The following is a 21,173-nucleotide window of genomic DNA, read 5'->3' on the forward strand; positions in this document are numbered from 1 at the left end:
TGACCTTTTGTTCCCTGTCGGGTAAAGCGAAGAAGCCATGGGAGTGTCACACAGTTTGCTGCGTCTCCAGGGTTTCACCCAGAGGCCTGTGCTTCTCAGAAATGTTTTAACAACTGGACTGCGTGGCCAGGCCTGTGGTCTCTGCTGCTCAGGAAGATTAAGAGATCAAGATTTATCTGGGTTAGAGAGTGAATTCAAGACCCGCCTACATCTCAGAACAAGAGAGTAAAAAGAATTGGTGATATAGCTTAGTTATTGAGTGCTTGCTTGGTATTGACAAGGCCCTAGGTTCAGTTAATAGTGTGGGACTGCAGTAATGGAAGGAGGAAAAGGAGCAGTGGAGACTTTTGGTTAGGAATCAGAAGCACTGAATTCAAATCTTGGCTTCCATTAGTAACTGTATGACTTGGATAAGCTATTTAATATTTGATTTTTTTTTTCTCTGCCCTTGTTGATTGTTTAGGTTGTACATCTTGTTTGGACAAGTTAAAAGGGAGGATGTTATCACATTATTAATTTAATTTCTTATTTGTTTCAAATTTGTTATTGTTTGGTTTTATTTAATGCAGGGTCTTTCAATGTAGCCCTGGCAGTCCAGGGAATTTGCTCTGTAAACCACACTGTCCTGGAACTCACAGAGATCTGCCTCCTGTGTGCTGGGATTAAAGGCATGAGCCACCATGTCTGACGAATTTTTGTTTATGAGACAGGATCTCATGTAGCTCATGCTCCCTTAAACTTAGTAGGTAGCTAATGATGCTGCTAAACTCTTCATTCCTAGTCTCCGTCTTCCAAGTGCTGTGATTGCAGGCACATCATACCATGCCCAACTTAAAATTATTTCCTAACCTTTAATATACATATTGGATGCCAGGTATGCCAACATATGCCTTTAATCCCAGCCTTGGGACCCTGAGACAAGTGAATCTCTGTGAGTTAAAGACCAGTTTGGTCTATATAATGAGTTCCAGAACAGCCAGCATTACAAAGTGTGACCTTGTTTCTAACAAAACAAAGCAAATAAAAACTGACTTTCCAAGTGACATTCTTGCATTTGTATATGTTGTATATGTTTCCTGTTGTAGAAACGTATGAACCCTCTGAGCACGCAGGCCAGGCTCCCTACAGCTTCACAGCAGGAGAACAAAGGAACAGTCGATCTCAAACCTCAGTTGAGACCCCACTGCTGCCCACTCCCTTTTTCCCAGGGTTTCTGGAGCCGTCTCCTTCCCATGTGTCTCTACCATCCACTGGAACCCCTCTCCAAATAACCACATCTACTTTCCAAGTCCATGGAACTGTCCTTGACTCATCAATTCAGATTAAACAAGAGCCCATGTCTCCTGAACAAGAGGGGAGTATGAATGCTGTGCCCCAAGGCTCTGCTTCCGGTGTGTCCAAGGAATTACTGCAAGCTAATAGTGAGTAAGCCTTTCTGTAGTTCAGGGCGATCCGGAAGACAACTATACTGCACTGTATAAAGCCTGCTAGAACAGAGTCAGTCACACACAGATGGATCTCTGAGTTAGAGAGCAGCCTAATCTACAGAGTATGTTCTAGGTCTCAAAAATAAAGTAGTTATTATAGTTAGTTTTTTTAATTGACAGATAATTTATATAGGAGGGTCATTTTCAAATACTTCAGAGAATGTGGTCAGGGAGATAACTCAGTGAGTAAAGGTGCTTGTCCCCAAGCCCAATGACCTGGGCTTAATCCCTAGAATCCACCTGGAGGGAGAGAACCTGGACCCCCACATGCTCAGCTGTTCTAAACACACAGATAGAAAATATATGTAAATTCTTAAGAAACTAATAAAATATTTCAGAGAATGTAAAATAAGTTTTATTGTTCCCTTATTTTCTCAGAGCTTAATGAATTGACATCACATTGAGATTTCCAAAAGGTTTCATTTGTGTTTGGTACTCGGGTTAAGATTGGTCACCCTGTTTATGTGCTAAGGTGTGTACTCTGAATTTCTGAGCACTTAACTGTCTTTATTACCTCAGATGTAAGCCAGGATTGATTAAAAACCTGAGAGGCGAGTGGTTGTGTTGGCCATAGGGTTCTGGTGTTCACAGGAACTTATGTGGGTTGAGAAGGAGCCAGAACTTAACACTTGCCGGGTTAACATTTGAGCATAACTTCTTAGCTGTTTTCATTACTTCAAATCTTGTCATATTAAAAACTCAGTCAAAGAACAGGACAGTCCAAATGAAACGGCTCAGCAGACATAAGCTAGCCAAAGCAAGCCTGCCAACTCAAGTCTGATCCCTGGAACCCATGTAAAAAGCTGCGTGCGGTGGCACAAATCTAACTAATCCCAGCACTCCTTGGTGTGGGAGGTCAAGACGTGAATGACTTGGAAGCTTGCAGGCCAGCTAGCCTCGAGTATGAAGCACAGCAGCAGAAAACAAGCCAGCCTGCCTCAGTACGGTAGAAAGCAAGAACTGACACTCAATATTGTCCTCTGACCTACACGCTTGTGCCATGGTATGTACACACACATACGCTCACCCTGCCAAAAGTCAAAGAGGCATTGTGTGATTCTTTAAGCTAAAACCTCAGCTCTGCTTCTGGTGCCCTGTTGCAGTATTTATGTAAGATGCTCGTATCGAATGTCTGTGATCTGTCATACTGAATTTTAAGTTACTTTTATGGGATTAGTATTTAGGTTTTTAAAACTATAACGCATTAGGGTTGGTGAGGTGACTCAAGCCTGAAAACCTGGGTTAATCCCCAGGCCCGAAACTGTAAACAGAGAGAATTGACTTCTGCAGATTGTCCTGACCTTCATGCATGCCCACATACACACATAAAATTAGCAAAAAGAATTACAATTTATGCAATAAATTTTACTGACTTTTGAATAGATTATCTAATAAAAATTAACTGGATATATTTTGTTACGTATTTCCTATCTTTTTTAAGGGTTAGACTGCTGGAGATTGCATTTTAGGCAAACTCAGTACTACCACAGAACTACAAACATCCTGAGCTGTATTTCAGTCTGTCTTAAACCATAAGTGTCTGTTTGTTTACATGCTGACATATATAATGGAGAAATCATAGTTTACCATAATCTGACCTTAGTCTGTGGGAGCTAAGAAGTAGGTTCTGTGGATGAAATCATTTACTCTTATAAACACTGAGGATCCACGTTGTAATCCCGCACGCTACCGTAAAGTGGTACTCTGAGATAGAATCACAAAGTCCATGCATCGACCAGCCTCAAGTACACAGTGCATTGGCAGAAGCAGTAAGAGTTTCTCTGCCTCCATGCAAGGTAGAAAGTAAGAATGACTCCCAAAAGCTGTCCTCTGACCTCCACACAAGTTCCTGGGCTTGTGTGCACTGGAACTTATTCCTACACACAAAGCAAAGCTAAGCCTGTGTGCCATTAAATATGTGAACATGCAGAGTAGAAGAAAAATCAGTAGGCACAGTCCCTGACTGCAGAAGCTGATTTTTCTGTTTGATTTCCTGATTCAGGAGTGGTCAGTGACAGCTGCCCAGTTTACCCAGCCATCCCTGCAGCATTAACTTCAGAGTCAACAGAAAGCTGCCTGGAGGCTAGCCAAAAGAATTCTTCTGTGGAGCAAGTGAATTCCAGAAGCAGAGAAAACTCCCTCTCCTCCCAGTCTCCTGAGCGTCCTGGAATAAACAAAGGTGCAGAGTCGGCCAAAGGCAGCAGTGGATCTGAATCCTGTAGCAGTTCTTTTCTGAGGTTGTCTTTCACTCCCAAAACCCCTGTGGAGAAGGAGACTCAGTCTGCTGCTGAGCAGCAGGCTGAATCCACACTGGCATCAGCAGAAACTAGAGGGAACAAGAAGAAGAAGAAACTCCGGAAGAAGAAGACGCTAAGGGCCATCCATGTTCCCGAGAACAGCGACACTGAACAGGATGTGTTCATTGCTAAGCCTGCAAGAAAGACAAAGGCTGGAAAGGCAGCTAAAGGAGGGACAGTAACGACCTCCACCTGGGAAGACAGCAGAACTGGACGGGAGCAAGAACCTCTCAGAGCCGAGCTGGACAGCGAGTCCTCCCTGGAAGTCTTGGAAGTCCCTAATCCTCAGTTAGAGGTAGTTGCCATCGATTCTTCTGAATCTGGAGAAGAGAAACCAGACAGCCCATCAAAAAAAGACAGCTGGAGCTCTGCAGAGCAAAACCCAGTAGAAGCTTCTCGTGGTTGTGATGAAGTTAGCTCTACCAGTGAGCTTGGCACCCGCAACAAGGATGACGTTCGTGTCAGGTAAGGGTGCTTCTCTCTGTGTTAATCCCACCAATTGAGACTAAGACCACTACCACAGTTTAAAGCCAAATTTGAAGCTTTAATTAAATACTGGCCAGATGGATAGACTCTGGCTAAGTTCATACCCAGGTTCCTGAGGAAATGGCCCAGAATCAAGTATGGCAAGGGCTAAGGAAAACCCATAAGTCATTGCATTTTCCATCAGATCCAATCAGGAGCAATCATACATCCACATGTAATCAAGCATATCCAGTGTGCACGGCTCAAGAGGGGAATGAAATTGTTTTAGGGGAATGAAAAACACGTGGCTTGTTATCGCCCATAAACAATGGCCTCCAGCATTTCTGGAACTATCTGTCCTTGGGCAAGGGGCTCACAGATTAGAGGCATTTTTGTTTCTCTAGGGCATAGTAATTAAAACTTAAAATCTACCTTTGGCTCTCACAGCTGCTCTCTCAGTTACTCTTTGTTTTTCTTTTTAAAGACAGGGTTTCTCTGTGTAACCCTAGTTATTCTAGAACTTGCTCTGTAGACCAGGCTGGCCTTAAACTCAGATCCGCCTGCCTCTGCCTCCCAGGTGCTGGAATTAAAGGCGTGTGCCACCACAGCCCAGCTTCATTTTCTCTTCTAAGTAGAATTTTAGAATTTATAAATCAAAAATATATGAAAAAAGTTCTGAACAGGGAAAAATCAAATCTTGGGGGTTGGAATTTTTTGGGTTTTTTTGTTTTCTCTTTTGGTGTTGTAAATTTCAAAGAAATTTCAGGTGGAAAAATTGAGTTAGAAAGTTTTTAGTTTTACCATCTGTCTGGTCTCCAGATGCCAAGAAATTGTTGCTTTTATTTTTTCAGTGTGGCAGAAACTCAGACAGTGATCTCCTCCATAAAAGCACTCAAGAACTCTTCAGGTAATTGTTCTGTTTGTTTAAAAGTAGGTACAGGGAAAGAGTTTAGAAGTCTAGTCAGTTTAAACCTAGTTTACAGAGCAGGAGATAAAGTGAGAGGTTACAGCACCAGGTCTGTGGTCCTGGACTTTGCGAGCTGCACACTCACATCTGTCTTACTGGTTCCCTTTTCTGACCTCATTGGTTTTAAAGTTGTCCTTGTTTTTTGGTGGAGTCTTCCCAATGAAGAACTTTGAAAATTGTGACGTTCTGCTTGGGGAGCTAGGACTTAGGAGAATCTTTCAGTGATTTCATTCAAATCCTCTAGATGGTTGTGATGGCTTTGACTTAGTATCTTTTCAGACTGTAGCAGATATGTGTCTGAAATCTGTTTCTGATTTCTAGAAATATCTTCAGAGCCAGCAGATGATGATGAGCCCACAGAAGGGAGCTTTGAAGGACACCAAGCTGCAGTGAATGCGATTCAGATATTTGGAAATTTGCTGTACACCTGCTCGGCAGACACAAGTGTCCGAGTCTATAATTTGGTGGTAAGAATGATGTTTTGAGAACCTCTGGTTGCAGTCTTTAGAGCTCACTCGTGTTGTTCTAGCATCAATGAAGGGAACAAATGTACTAACTTCCCAGGGGGTGTAGGCTGTCCTAGAGGCAGTGGATCATGCAGTCCACAGGGACAACTCTGCCTTCTCTAGTCACATTTCCTAAAATACCTAAGAGGTGCCTACCTCTCTGGTATCTTCCTCTCTCCATTAGAAAAAACTCTCCTGTGCTTTATTTTCTGAACCAGCATCCATGGCAAAGGGAATAGGATCACACCAGTAGGTGAGGGCCAGTCATTCCCCAGGCTTGACATTAGTTATGGGGTCAGTTACATGATGGGGTCAGATGATACACAGTAGAGGAAGAATGAAATGAGTATTGCAACATATTTGAGGAAGAATTTTTTTTCTGGTGATTAATTATAGAGGCCAAGTTCTTCCAGAAAGTAATACCTTTCCATGTCCCTCAGTATAATGAACACTTTTAGATTTGAAATTCTCCCACAGTTAACTTTGTCCTCTGCAATGATAACCAAGACACTTTAGGAACATTTGCTCGTTTTCTGAGCCAACACCATGAAGGTGATGAACCAATACGTGTTTACTGTGGGCAAGAGGTATGTAATCTAGGGACGTGAGAAGTATCAGAAGTGACCCCAGGAAGAAAGCAGTATGAGTATGTACTCTACAAAAGCAGAGCTGGGTGTGGCAGCATATGCCTGTAATCCCATCACTTGAAAAATAGAGACAGGAGGATCAGGAGTTTAAAGCTAGCCTCTGGTACAAAGGCTTGAAGTGTTTTAAGAGTCTTCTAAAAGAAAGGGTTTGTTTGGGCATCCAGTTCCAGAAGGCTGTATTCCTAGTGACAGGAACAGGGTGGCAGCCAGCACGGTGTCAGGATGAGGAAATTTTTATCTTAAACCTCAGGCATGGAGCAGAGAGAGTGAACTGGAAATGCCTGCCCCCTTTGACATAGCTTGTCCAAGCAAGGCTGTACCACCTAAACCTCCCCCAGACAGCACCACCAGATACCCAAGACTGGTGAACATTTCTGACACAAACCACCATACCTTCTAAATCTGACCTGTGCTTGATTTTCAGAGTCGCAAGTGTATTGGTGTCTTTGAGGGCCACATTTCCAAAGTGAACTGCCTGCTTGTTACTCACACCTCTGGGAAGAATTCTGTCCTGTACACTGGTTCCAGTGACCACACCATTCGCTGCTATAATGTCAAGGTAGGCGGCTCTAGAGAAGTCAGAGTGGTAATATTGAACCTTTAACTACATTTTCTGTCATTCTTCTCCTTTGACTTTCTCATTTTGTTTCTGAGCGTATTTTAGCATGCTGATACCATCTTAGGTAGATAGAACATTCAGCATAAACCACATTTTCTGTTAGTTCATCAGTATCTATTAATTTTATTAACAGTATAGTTTCCTTGGTCTTTCTCATAAATATTCTCTTATATCATGTGTCAGAATTAATCTTAGTTGCAATATTTTAATTATACTTATTTACTTTGTATGTGTGTCATATGTGTGGAAGCCAGAGAATGACTTAACTGAGTTTTTTTCTGTGCATCTTGTGGTCCAAGGGATCAGACTTAGGTTTGATGAAGCTTGACTACGGGAACCTTTATCTGCTCAGCCATTTCACTGGTCCCTGTTAATTTAATTTCTTTAAAAGTTAAATTCTATGGAGTCTAGAGAAATAAGTCAATAATGTGCTAGCCTTGAAGAAGACCTGAATTCTATCCCCAGAACTAACTTTAAAAAGCTGAGCGGGGCTGGAGAAATGGCTCAGCGGTTAAGAGCACTAACTCTTCTTCCAGAGACTCACAACCATCTATAATGAGATCTGGTGCCCTCTTCAGGGGTGCAGGTACACATGCAGGCAGAGTATTGTATTCATAAGAGATAGATAGATAGATAGATAGATAGATAGATAGATAGATAGATAGATAGATAGATAGATAGATAGATAGATAGATAGATAGATAGATAAATCTTTAAAAAAATAAAAAGATAAAAAGCTGAGCTTAGGGCTGGAGAAGTGACTCAGAGGTTAAGAGCACTGACTGCTCTTCCCAAGGTCCTGAATTCAATTCCCAGCACCCACATGGTGGCTCACAACCATACAGAATGAGATCTGATGCCCTCTTCATGACCAAAGTTCAGATCCATGGGGTCCATATGATGGAAGGAAGGAACTGGCTCTGTAAGTTGGTTGTCCTCTGGCTGCCACACAGGGACGCATGTGTCAGGCTGGCATCAAATTGACACAGAACTTCTGGTGTTCCTATTTCTACCTCCCAAACACTGAGCAGCAGGCATGAGCCATTACACCTAGTATACGATAATGCTGGGCATTGAACCCAGGACTCCCTGCCTGCTAGACAAATACTGCACCAACTGAGCCACATCACCAGCCTGCCAAATGCAGCTTTATAATTTATTTTTATCCTTATTTGTTTCAGAAACTTAACACTCAAGTCAGCCCTTTAAAGAATTTATACATTTTTAGTTAGAAATACCAGTATTGTTAGACTCTTTTTTGATAGTACTCTTATACCCTGGGATCTTGACTTTATATTTTAAAGAAGAAAAATACTTAAGATAATCTACCATGCTTTTCAGCCTCATTTTAAAGCGTTTTGAGGAACAATTGTTCACACATTTACCACTATCCTCTGTTACTAAGGGATTATTTGGGCCTTGGGGGTGGGGTTTATTTTGTTTTTTCAGACCCGAGAATGTATAGAACAGTTAAAGCTGGAAGACCGGGTTCTCTGCCTTCATAATAGATGGAGAATCCTCTATGCTGGACTGGCAAATGGCACTGTGGTCACCTTCAACATAAAGGTCAGTGGTTGGGGGAGTGGGCTGAATTTTCCTGCTGTGGGAAATAGCAGGAGGCCGTCTCTTCTGGTTTGAGGAAAGGACTAGCCTTTATTTAAAACCAGTTGTCTTCTACTGCAAGTGAAATCTGTCCTCCTTTCTGTCTGCTCAGACGTGTGCCAGGACCAAAATGTAGCCCTACTAAATTAAACCAAGCCTGAATATTTGGGCCAAATAATGAGTCATGGGTTAAATCAGTCTATCTCGTGACAACATGGAGAAATGAATCTGAGTGCCCTGACTTCTGACGCTAATGTGGGTTGGAGGCTGATTTAGGGTTCTGTGAGAGGAAGGAAGTCAGAGGTCTCCTCTAACAGCTGTACAGCCTCATTCTTTTCCAACCCAGGGATGGATTCATTTGGTGAGCAAACTTCACCATCTTCCCTGTCGTGGGCCCTAGAGTACCCTAGTTTCTGTTGCTGTGATGAAGTAACCCAGCCAAAAAGCAACTCAAAGAGGAAAGGTTTATTTAGTTCCAGGTTAGACAGAGTGGAAATCAAGGCAAGAACTTGAAGCCACTAGCCAAGAGCAGAAAGAAGTGAATACATGCAAACTTTCTTATTCAGCTCCCTTGCTTCACTTTCCTAGTCAGGCTCCAGACCCAAGAACGGTAGCACCCGTACTGGGTAGTCCATGCTTTCCCCCAGATTTACACAGGCCAGCCTGACGACCTTCATTGAGACTCTTCTTCCCAGCTGAGCCTCGGTTGTGTCTAGTTGATAATTAAGAACTTCCCGATGGCCTGGTAGTAGTAAGCTTACACGTCAAGAGCCTTGCTCCCATTTCTGCTTTAGAAAGTAAGTGCACCGTGGCAGCTTGGAGAAGCCTTAGTAGTAGAGTCGGGGAGACCTTGTCAGAGGCTTTGTGGGCAGCTGGTGTGGAAGGATAGGCTGTGGGTGAAGAAGAGGAATGGGTGCGATGTGTACCCAGGGCTTGAGTGCGGCTGCTTGTGACACCACGTCCCTGTCAGTCTTAGTGGTCCTCTGGTGCAGCACTGGCTGGGACCGTATAAGGATGTGATGGAGCATGGTTTTGCTTTTTAGAAACCTTTAAAGTAAAATGTGAAGACTCTAGCATGTTTATAACCAAGTGATTTGGTTCATGATGTAATAAATACAGATTTTTTTTAACTCGAGACATGAGTGTCACTCTCCTAATCAGATTGAATTAAGCAATAGGAATAAGGACATAAGAGTAAATTAAAATTTTATTTATAAAGGACAAAAGCTTGATAGTTAAAATGTTTTTTCTCTTTTGTACAGTTATTTAATGTCAGAGATCAATTACAAAGGGAGCATGTGGTGATATCAGATGGAAAAGGGTTTTAGATGGTGGGAAGTTGAGAGAGCGGGTTTGAAAATGGTTGTACAGGTGTGAATAGGTTGAACGGCAGGGCTCTTTGCTTCGTTGCCTATGCCTCTATAGTGCAGAACATAGTACTGCATACCAGGCTGTTCACCTTGCAAGACCTGTTTCTCACTTAGCCCTGATATCCAGGCTTTACTTTGCATGCCAAGATTGTTTAACTGCCAACTGCTGCTTTCTGCCTAGTTTCTGGGAGTTTTACTTCATGTATGTACCTTCTGTACCTTTTAGAAATTTTTTGGGGGAAATGAGCAGCTTTGTGAATAAGACTGGCAAGCAGGGTAGAAGAGAGAAGGGAAACATGCATGAAGTGTGAGGTGAAACACATATTTTTTTAGAGTTTGTGGTGTAAACATGCCATTCTGATATAAAGGCTGCTATTTTCTGTTAAATGACTTCATGAGCGATAACAGACATCTCCAGAGAGAGGGAGTGTGAGATATCAGAAGGTGAAAGTAAGACTAAAGTTTGTTTGTTTTAGATTTATTTATCTTATTTAATGTGTAAGAGTATTTTGCCTGCATATGTCTGTGTACCACATGCCCACAGGCATCAGGTCCATCACTGAGAATTTTCTATTAAATTAGAGAGATGGTTCAGTGGTTAAGAGGACCAGAGTTCAGTTCCCAGCGCTCATATCTGTTGCTCACAATACTAGTAACTCAGATCCAGGAGGGCTAGTGCCCTTTTACGGCCTCCATGGGGACCTGAACACACATGGCAGAGCGCCCCCTCCCTCCCAGTCAAACGAACATACACATAAGTGAAATAAATCTAAAATGGTTTAAGAAAATGAGTAACTCTCCGGAAAATTTTTTTTGAAACATCATGAGCTATGTATCATATCTTTTGGGGGACAAAACACGGTGGGAAGATAGGCATAGTGGCTCTTGCCTATAATCTCAGCACTGGGAAGGCTGAGGCAGGAGAATTTTTGTGTGTTTGAGTGTAGTCTGGGCTGGCTACATAGTAAGTTCAAGGCTTTGCTGGGCTGCTTAGCAAGACCCTGTTTCAAAAAAGGAAAAATAACTGAAAGAGTCTACAGAAACCATTGGCAAAAACTCCACTGGAATTGACGTGTTATCAGGGTCAGGACAGTTCGGGTTGGACTATAAAATAATTTGTAATGTATGAGTTTGCCCTACTAGATTAGGGTTAAGGAGGTCCCAGGATAGTTGGAACTGGCATGCCAGGGATTGGAACATTCAGGATTTAGGGTGGGCAGTAGATGTGCATTTGCAGCAGTTTTGGTTGGTTGTTTTTGAGGCTTTCTTGCTAAGTTGGTTTTGTAGAATGTTGGTTTGGTTTTTAGAACAACAAGCAACAGGAGATCTTCGAATGCCATGGCCCTCGGGCAGTGAGCTGTCTCGCCACAGCCCAGGAAGGTGCCCGCAGACTACTGGTCGTAGGATCCTATGACTGTACCATCAGTGTCCGTGATGCACGGAACGGGCTACTGCTCAGAACCCTGGAGGGCCACAGCAAGACAGTTCTTTGCATGAAGGTGAGTAAATAGGTTTGGACATTTCCATTACCATGTGGTGTGTTCTTAGAATCTTGTAAAGAACATAGTCAACGAGATTGCGGTCTTCTGTGCTTGGGTCACAAGAATGATCAACCATTTTTAATAATGCTAGCAAGAAACAAATGTATTTTATTATAGTGTGGGCTTGCTCTAATGCCCTTCTAGGGCTGTTCATAGTCAATCCACAGAGGTCATGAACCTAGTAATGTTCTGGCAGGTTCATCACAGTGCCTGGTGGTAAGACATGCATTTCCAGTTAGAAAACTTGTCTGGGAAACATTATTTTATACACAGTTTGTATTCATCTCAAAATAAATGGATGGAAAGTCCCATTTGCCACTGTGTGTTAATGTCACCTTGCACAAAAACTAACTCGCTGGTTTTCTTTAAGGTGGTGAACGACCTTGTGTTCAGCGGCTCCAGTGACCAGTCAGTCCATGCTCACAACATCCATGTAAGCTGGGGGTGAAGTGGAAGGAAGTTTGGAAGACTTCCTCGGCGTTCTTAATTTTTAAATCTCCCATTGTCTAGTGAAAAGGAATAATAATAACCCCATATGTGTGTGTGCGTGTACTCTTGGGTAATTTCAAACCACCGGAAATTCTAACCTCATAAAAAAAATTAATCAGAGAAAGCTTTGACGTTTCATTTGAATGCCTCTGTTAAGCTTGAGGACCATGGCTCTCAGAGAGTGTTTAGGTAGAATAGATCCAGATGGCTTGAGACTGCTCGTGGTTCTCAGATGCTGCGCAGAAGCTCAGTTCCTGGTCTGCAGATGGAGTCCAGTCCACCCTGACTCTTTACTGGACAGTGAAATGATGGAAGTGAGAGGATGGCTTGGCTCTGGTTTCTTATCTCAGATTTAGATATTTGTATATTGCGTGTGCTTATATAAAATAGATATCTTGAGTATAAATATAAAATTTGTTTCGTGTACACATAGCCTGAAGATAATTTTTATTTATTTTTTTTTTTTTAGTGTGTCTGAGTTTTGACTGTAAATGGGGTGAGGTATAGAGTTTTTCACTTGTGATTGATGTCTATGCTATAAACTTGTGGATTTTGGAGCATTTATGACTTTTGGATGCTCACACTCCAGAAATAGAAGGGCTGGTAAATGGTTTAGCTGGTAAAGGAGCTTACTCCGAAATCCCATAAACTAAGTTTCATCCACTGAACCCACATGGCAGAAGAGAACTGACTCTCCAAGTCGGCCTGTGTACCTACGAAATACACAAAGTCAACAAACATTAGTCACGGGACGTGTGTAATGTTCTCTGTGGGCGACAGTACTGTGAGAGTGACACCGTACGCTGCTAACAGTAGAGGGGCTGTGCTTGTCTACAGCGAACCTTGTAGTCATACAGTGTTACTGGAACCCTAAAAGCCAGACTAAGGACTGTCCCTCTTTTCTGGTGCAGACTGGTGAGCTTGTGCGCATCTATAAAGGTCACAATCATGCAGTAACTGTGGTGAATATCCTGGGGAAGGTGATGGTGACTGCCTGCCTGGACAAGTTTGTCCGAGTCTACGAATTACAGGTAGGATTGGGCCCATGTGTTTGGCATGACTGCTTTGAGGAGATTGTCTGGAGTAAGGATAGGCACCTTCAAATCTACCCTCTCAAAAGCCTTCCAAAATGATTAGGAAGCAGCCAGGCCAAAGACTATACCCAGAAACCACTCTGAGATATTTACTCAGGCTCCTAGTTGCCAAAATTAGCATGGTTTGGTTTTTTTGGTGGTTTTTTTTTTTTTTTTTTTTTTACCATTTTCCTTTCTCTTTGGGGGGGATAGAGTGGATAAGTGGACAGGGATTGAGACAGGGCAGTGTAGCCCATTGGCCCCAAACTTCCAATGTAGCTGAGGATGTCTCTGAATTCCTGGCCTTGCTGCTTTCACCTTCCAAGTGCTGAGCTTAGTATCACCATTAACAAAACTTAGATGCTTTCTGAAGAGCATCCGCAGCCTCTTAAACCCTGTCCAGTTCTCCTCATAGTGACTTCGGGTTTGAGACTTTGATTGTAAAGGCATTGGTGTCAAGTCCTTCACTGACTTAATTCTCTAACTTTTTTTCTTCCACCAAAGTCCCATGATCGACTGCAAGTTTATGGAGGACACAAAGACATGATTATGTGTATGACCATCCATAAAAGTGTGGTGGGTATTGCTTATTTGTCAGATGTTTGCCTCTGAATGTGTTTACTTCAGCGCCCATATGGTGATAGTAATGTGTCTACCTTTACTACTTCCAAAGTGACATCTTACCAACTTGATTGTGATGTGTGCCCTGTGTCGTGTCATAATAGTAGGAAGTAACCCAGCAACATTGTTGATCGTTCTGTGTCTGTGAATAGCTAAAATAAGTCAAATCTATTACCACTGTTAATGGAATATGCAATTAGATGCTTTAAAAAAAATGATGCTTTTGCAGACATGCTCTGAACAGGACACTGGGGACTAAGAAGATTTGGCCAATGTGGCATCGTTAGAGCCAACTTACCCAATCCTACTTAACTAACTTCCTTTCTTTCTTATTTGTTTAGACAGGGTTTTACTGTGTAGTCTTGGCAGGCCAGGCCTGGAACTCACTTTGTAGACCAGGCTGGCTTTGAACTCACAGAGATAAGCCTGCCTCAACTTCCCAAGTTCTGGGATTAAAGACTCCCTGCTTAGTTTAGAGGGTTTTATTTTTAATTGTGAGTTTGAACTGGGATGGATGTTTTCAAGATATTGAGTAATAAAACCCTTTTTTGCATTGAATACTGACTCCCAGTAGGCAGCCCTATCCCAATACAGAATAAGCAGGAACCTTGGATCCCTGCCATCCTTGCTGTGAGCCACAGTTCAGGGGTGACCTCCCAGGAGCACAGTTTCAAGGGTGCTCTGATCAGAAGGTCAGGAAATTACTGCTCCACATTGGTGTCTGAACCCAGGTTTTATGTGAAGTTTCTGTTTATACTTCTGTGAAGGGTGTTTTTATATTTGTTTCTTCATGTATATTTAGTTTGATACCCTGAACCTCTTTCTCCAGATTTACACTGGTTGTTATGATGGAAGCATCCAAGCTGTGCGGCTGAATCTGATGCAGAATTACCGCTGTTGGGTAAGCATTATGCCATACTGCAGAGTTACTCGGTCCTGGGCTGGTTTATCGATCTTCCTGTAGCATTTGAGTCTCGTGATTTGCTTTATGCCTTTATGCTTTAATGGCAGAGGAGTTTAATTTTGAATGAATACCAAAAAATGCTCTTATTTTATTGAAAAATCTCTCAAGTTTGTTATGAGATTTGTAAACAGTGTCATCTCACTTTTCTTCAAGGTTTTGGTTTTGTTTTGAGAATTTCTGTGAATGGGTTTTGTTTTGTCTTGTTTGTAGTACTAAGGGTTAAACCTCACATGTGATAGACAAGTCTTTTGCCATTAAGTCTCCCCTCTAGGCAGTTTCTGTTTTGTTACTAAAATCAGTAGTGAAGTAAATAGTGGTGTTTACTTTTGTAGCCTCTCCTCCTGCCCTCCCCTGCTCCGGTGTTAACAAGTGTTTGTTGTGGCTTCCATTACTCTTCAGGCTCCTCTTTATTCTTTGCTCTTTGCTCTTTTGGGGGCCCACGGCCCAGCTTCCAAGTAAATCACACACTGAGTTTTATTCCTACTTAGGAATGCCCAGCCTTAGCTTGGCTTGTTTCTAGCTAGCTTTACTTAAATTATCCCATCTACCTTTTGCTTCTGGGCTTTTACCTTTCTCTGTTTCTTTCTTTTTTATTTATTTATTTATTTATTATGTTTACAGTGTTCTGTCTGCATGTATGCCTGCAGGCCAGAAGAGGGCACCAGATCTCATTACAGATGATTGTGAGCCACCATGTGGTTGCTGGGAATTGAACTCAGAACCTCTGAAAGAGCAGCCAGTTCTCTTAACCTCTGAGCCATCTCTCCAGCCCCACCTTTATCTATTTCTATATATCTTTTTTTCTTTCTTATTCCATGCTGGGTGGCTGGCCCCTTCTTTTCTTCCTCCTTGATTCTTTTCTCCCAGATTTCTCTTCTATTTATTCTGTCTGCCAGCCCTGCCTGTCCTCCTGCCTCAGCTCTTTATTAAAACAATCAGATGTTATAGACAGGCAAAGTAACACAGCTTCACGGAGTTAAAAGAATGTAACACATCTTTGCATCATTAAAACAAATGTTCCACAGCATAAACAATTGTAACACATTTCAGATAATACCTCACAACAATTTATGGCAAGTTTGGAAGCTAATAATTAGCCCACAAAATTAAGCACCATCCCTGTAGGCCTTGTTTTCAGTTGTTTCTGGTTCTGGGAGTGACCAATGAGAAGTTAATGGCACTAGGTTTCTTTTCCCCCAGACCCTGAATTCCTTATCAGAATTAATGGAATGTTGGACATTTTATCAAATTTGATTCTCGACCTGTCTGTTGCCTTACTACTTTTTAGTTCTGGCATATGTCACTGTCTTTTTTGTTAGTCTTCTCGGGTAAGGTAATCAAAATAGAGGACTAGATTTGTAACACAAAGGTAGTTGAAATCATCTGACTGGAAAAAAAAATCTCAGATTCTTATTGCCATTTAGTAATGAACATGGGGAGGCTCTCAAGGTCCGCCCCTTCTGAGGCTCTAACGGCAATGGCTCATTGCTAGAAGAGATACTTTCTTTGGTGTAGCCACAGGTGAGGTGGCTGTACGACGTGATTCTATAAATAATCACTGACCATACTTATGTAAGCAACCTTAATGAAGCTCATTGGGTCAATTTTGAGGAAGAGAGAGGAGAGAGGCTGGTTGAGAAATCAGCAGGGTGAAGAGAGGTTGACCCACATACATTGTACACGTGTGAGAATACCATAGTAAAGCCCACTATGCATAATTAATACATGCTCACTAAAACATCCTAGAATTGGCAGTCATAACATTCATTACAAGGCTGAAGGCTTAGAAGCAAGAACAGTGTTTTTGTGCTAGATGAATACTTGAGATTGAGCCATCTTTACAGAAAGTTACATTTTATTTTAGTGGGTAAGTAAACGATTGTGATTCAGGTGATAGAAGTTGTGAGTTTTAAAAGCCAGACTTCCGCAGCAGGTTGTTGTTTGCGTTGGGACAGGTCTCCTGTTGACAAAGCTGGTCTTGAACTCCTGACCCTCCTGCTCCTACCTCCCAAGTGCTGGAACTGCAAGTGTGTGACACCAGTCACAGCTTCTAGCATTTTGTAATTTAGCTTCATGATCTGAGAGTTGTTAAATATGCTTTTCGGTGTTATGGGAAAGCTGCTTGCCTTTGTGGGGAAATGGATTGCAAGTCTACAAAGCGAGTTCCAGGACAGCCAGAACTGCTAAACAGAGAAACTCTGTCTCAAACAAACAAACAAAAAAGGATCACAGAATAAATGTAGCAAATTTTATGACACAAGATAAAGGAAATGCTCTAGCTGGGCATAGTGGGAGGTCATTTAATCTCCACACAGGCAGCTGATGCTGAGACTTCAAGGCCAGTCTGGTCTACCTAGCGGGTTTAGACCAACCAGAGTATGTAGCAAGAGGGGACGAAGGTGTTTATGTGTGTACACGTGTATATGTGTTTCCTGTGCTCATGTCCCTCCCGTCCTTTCTTACAGTGGCATGGCTGTGCTCTGATATTTGGTGTTGTGGATCACTTAAAGCAACACTTGCTCACTGACCACACCAATCCGAACTTTCAGACGCTGAAGTGTCGCTGGAAGAACTGTGATGCTTTTTTCACAGCTAGAAAAGGATCCAAGCAGGTATTTCTGCGGGATTGGACCAACCAACTGTGGTGTTGCGAACTTTTAATGCATTTCCTCATGTTATGCTGACCTGAATCATAAAAGTTATTTCATTGCTATTCATGACTATAATTTTGCTGTTAAAAATCATAATATAAATATCTGATATACAGGATATCTGATATATGACCCCTGTGAAAGGATTTCGACTCCCAAAGGGGTCTTAACCCTCAGATAGAGATCATTGACTTAGAGCAAAGACCAGTAAACCCTGTTTGCTTTTTAAGGTGTTCAGGATTGCAAGAAATAGGGAGTGACTAGGAATTTTCCTTTTTATTGCTCAGGAATTTGAGAGTTAATTAAACAGGATTTTCAAAAAATAATTGGTCTGTTTTTAATAAAGAGGTTAAGCAGAGTCTTTAGGTTTGTTCTCTGGTGCTAAGGGGAGATGTATAGCTTCCTGTAGTTAACAGGAAGATGGTGCCTCATGTCCTTAATGTGTGCACAATCCAGTTCGGTGTTCATCAGCATTAACTTTCTGCTGCTTGGCTGCATGCTTGTTTCTCATGGCCCTTTCTTTTTTCCTCCTAGGACGTTGCAGGACATATTGAACGACATGCTGAAGATGACAGCAAAATAGATTCATGAAGTTTTTTGCCTCCCATGTTGGGAAGTCATTTGTAAACTGTTTTCACATCGGTCCTTACACAGGCCGCTCTGTCCTTCTCCGATGAAGCTGGGAAGGAGAAAGTGGCTCACAGTCAGACCTACCACTAGCAAAGTCTGGGCAGTCTGTGGGAAAATAGGTTACATACAATTCAAGTCTGTGCTGGAGCGTTTAAGGGTGACGTTTAAGCAGATTTTAAGGAACCAGGTTCTTCTGGGAGAGATGACAGTGATTTATGCTAGTAGATTATAGTTGTTTATTAAAGAATCAGATTTTAATTGGTTACCCAGTTTGACCCTAATCATACACATGTTTTATTGATTACATTTGTCATTTCTGATTTTTGTTTGTATGATGGCTTATGATGTTCAGGATCGGTTTTAATTCCTCCTTTTGAGATAACTGGGTATTTAAAATTGAAGCAATCATTTTCTTTTTTAATAATTATGTGCAGTGTTTTACTAGTGAGTGCTCTGTAGATGGACAGAGCTGACTGTGGGTACAAAACATGGAGAGTCCCAAGAAACAGCCCGGCTGCTTTGCCATGGCGGGAAGTTCCTAAAGACAGCCTTTCTAGTGTTTTGAACCACTCCAGAGTGCTCAGTGTGGCGCCCCCTCTCACTGCTGCAGCCACTGCCGCTTGAACTAAAGTCTACCTTCATCCCCTTTCCAGCATCTGGCTCTGAGTCCACAGAGCCTGGACACCTTGTGGGTTGCTCTGTGGCCGGCCCCCATCTCTGACTATCTTGCTGAGCCTAACGCAATGGCACAGGGGGCTCATGGGTGCTTTCACCCCTCCTGCAGCACGCTAGATAGGGGAGCTGGGGAAAGCATCTAGATTCATTTGGCAGGGCTTCAAACAGTCCTTCAGAGATGTGACTTCTGAAACCAGTGTCTGCCTTCACATCTGTGCCACTAAGGCACTGGAACAGTGAAGGAAAGGCAACCGCTGGGAACACCCGTGTCACGTGCCTTAGCAGGATGCTTTGGGCTTGGATTGTCTCGAGACTTGTATGTAAAACTAAACAAGTGTTACTTTCTAATATTTTGTTTCTGGGTTCTCAAAACTTGGGTTCTTCAGAGGGAGAGGACCCTCATACCACACACCCTAGCTTCAGGATGCAATGCTTTCTGGTCCTAGGATTGTACCTGACCTGATGAGTCCTCCCCATAGGCTCTTGGGCAGGGCAACTCCACCAGGGATTGATGGATGGGCTGCAAGCCAGTCTGAATCCTCTGAAATTGCATGGAAGACTAAGTATATCCTTTTTCCCCCTTGGAATGGTTCCAGTAGTTCTTACTGGATCCGGGAAATGTTAATGAATCTAGCGGCTGGTAATAGCTCACGAGTGACTATTGTTTGAGAAAACTTTTGTTGACCACACGGCTTAGATGTGAAGAGAACCATGGCTGCTGCTCAGATCTTATGCTGTCTTACTGACAGCATAATTATGCTATTTCTGTGTAAGATTAAAAACCTTTCTCACCTCTCACCTCCACTTCCTGTAAGGGTGACCAGAGGACCCACCCTTCTGTGAGTCTGGGAAGTAATTACTTAGGAAAGCTCATGTGGGTTTATTGCTAAACCTGCGTCATTCTCTGAACTACATCATCTCCTGGGTTTCCACATAGGCAGGGCAGTGTGCTAAGGAAGCACAGGTTCCCTGTTTACCTAGGGGAGTGTAGGGAGGGATGGGGGTGGTGGAGCCTGTGTGCAGCAGGGAAGAAGAATGGCAGGTGTTGACCAGGTGAGGAATGCTTGAGGGCTTAAGGGCATGCCATTGGGCAGGATCTGTAGGAACTGTGGTCTGAGTTTCCCTTGGTGGCATTGTGTCATGTGTTTGCCTGCTCGCTCGTGTGCATGTGTGCGCTCACATGCGTGCGCCTGCATTGGCGTGTCCTCATTTCACAAGGGTCTCTTTGAAGCAGTGGATTGAGAACTGTTCTCAGTATCAGGTCACTGTTCTCCGGGTTGAGCAGCCTAGTGTGGCGCTGAGAATGTGGCTCCTCAGCGGCTGCCTGCAGGAGACAGAAGTGTGGCTTCTGCGTAAGTTCTTCACTAAGTCTATCATTCATAATGATGAAGGAAGTGACTAATAGCCTGCCAAACCCAAGACATTTCTTAGGAGTACTTGCAGGTCATTTTAATGATTTTAATCATTTATGTCTAGTCCAGCAGCTCAAAGCAAAGAAAATCTTTAAAAATCCTTTTGTGTTTACAGTGACAGCTCTAATAAAATACCAAACACTTTGATTGTTTTTTTGGTTTTTTTTTTAAGTTTTCACTTAGGTTCAAAACACATTTTAGCATATTTTGCTCAACTGTAAACAATGCAAATTTAAAAAGGGCAAGACATGTCATTCTGACATGACTTAAGTTTGAGAAGTTGTTATTTAGCATTACACTTGTTACTTTTGTGAGGCAAATGTTTTATTCAGGAGAGTTAGTAGTTGAAAATTTGAATTCATGAATTACACTGAACCAAGCCAGTACTTTTGTGGTTGAAGTGACTCTTGCCAACCAAGGTTTGGTTTTGTTTTCTTTTGTTTCTGGTAGATTTATCTATGGAACAATTTCAGTGTGTGGGCATGTGGCTGAGTTGTTGGGTGTAGGTGCACACTTACAAGAATGACAGTATTATCTCATGAAAGATAATTCATTGGGAAGGAAATTGAGGTATATCGTGAACTAGAGTTTAAACAACTCTGGTCTTGTGGTTTGGTTAAATAGCTGCGATTTGCTTATACTTCCATGGCAAATTTGTTCCTGTTGCTTCAAGAATTCTAGAATTGCTATTAAGGCTGTACTTGTAGGGTTTCATCCCTGTCCTGTCATTGAGAGCCTTGGGTTTGAGGGAGGTGGCCCTATAGGTAAGAAAGGAGAAAGCTGTGTTGGGGGTGGGGTCACACACTTCCATATGCAGATGTGTGTGAAACCTTGTGTTAATTAACCCACCACTTACCACACAGCAACCTTCTCTTCACCTCCAATCCCAAGGACAAGGCCCAGAAGTAGCCCAGTGCTGGCAGAGGGTAGAAAAGGAAAGGCCGTGGGGGGGAGTAATACCCAGAGCTGCCCAGCAACTTGGTTTCTTATTGTATTTCAACATTAAATATGGATTAGAAGAAATGTCAGGTGACGTTTGACTGCAAAGATATTTCTAAACAGCTTTCTTACGTTTTGGTATAAAAGCTGTGAACTTGATAACTTTGTAAGTGAAATATAAAGCAAATACAAGAAGAAAATAAAGAACTTTTACTAGG

General features: G+C 42.4%; 1 protein-coding gene across 3 annotated transcripts in view; it reads left to right on the forward strand.

The window, feature by feature from the left end:
• The window catches only part of Znf106 (zinc finger protein 106), a 56,624-nt gene extending 35,451 nt beyond the window's left edge, over window positions 1-21,173 (forward strand). For all 3 annotated transcript variants that reach the window (XM_048459874.3, XM_048459876.3, XM_048459875.3), the window contains 13 exons: window positions 1,086-1,421; window positions 3,490-4,249; window positions 5,101-5,156; window positions 5,538-5,683; window positions 6,794-6,928; window positions 8,438-8,554; window positions 11,268-11,459; window positions 11,872-11,934; window positions 12,902-13,021; window positions 13,568-13,639; window positions 14,514-14,585; window positions 17,114-17,260; window positions 17,834-21,173. In XM_048459874.3, coding sequence (XP_048315831.3) covers window positions 1,086-1,421; window positions 3,490-4,249; window positions 5,101-5,156; window positions 5,538-5,683; window positions 6,794-6,928; window positions 8,438-8,554; window positions 11,268-11,459; window positions 11,872-11,934; window positions 12,902-13,021; window positions 13,568-13,639; window positions 14,514-14,585; window positions 17,114-17,260; window positions 17,834-17,890 — 2,273 coding nt within the window. In that variant the 3' untranslated portion in view covers window positions 17,891-21,173. The remainder of the gene's footprint in view (window positions 1-1,085; window positions 1,422-3,489; window positions 4,250-5,100; window positions 5,157-5,537; window positions 5,684-6,793; window positions 6,929-8,437; window positions 8,555-11,267; window positions 11,460-11,871; window positions 11,935-12,901; window positions 13,022-13,567; window positions 13,640-14,513; window positions 14,586-17,113; window positions 17,261-17,833) is intronic.

The sequence above is a fragment of the Myodes glareolus genome, chromosome 10 (assembly GCF_982192425.1).
Source record: "Myodes glareolus chromosome 10, mMyoGla1.1, whole genome shotgun sequence".
Classification (NCBI taxonomy): Eukaryota; Metazoa; Chordata; class Mammalia; order Rodentia; family Cricetidae; genus Myodes; species Myodes glareolus.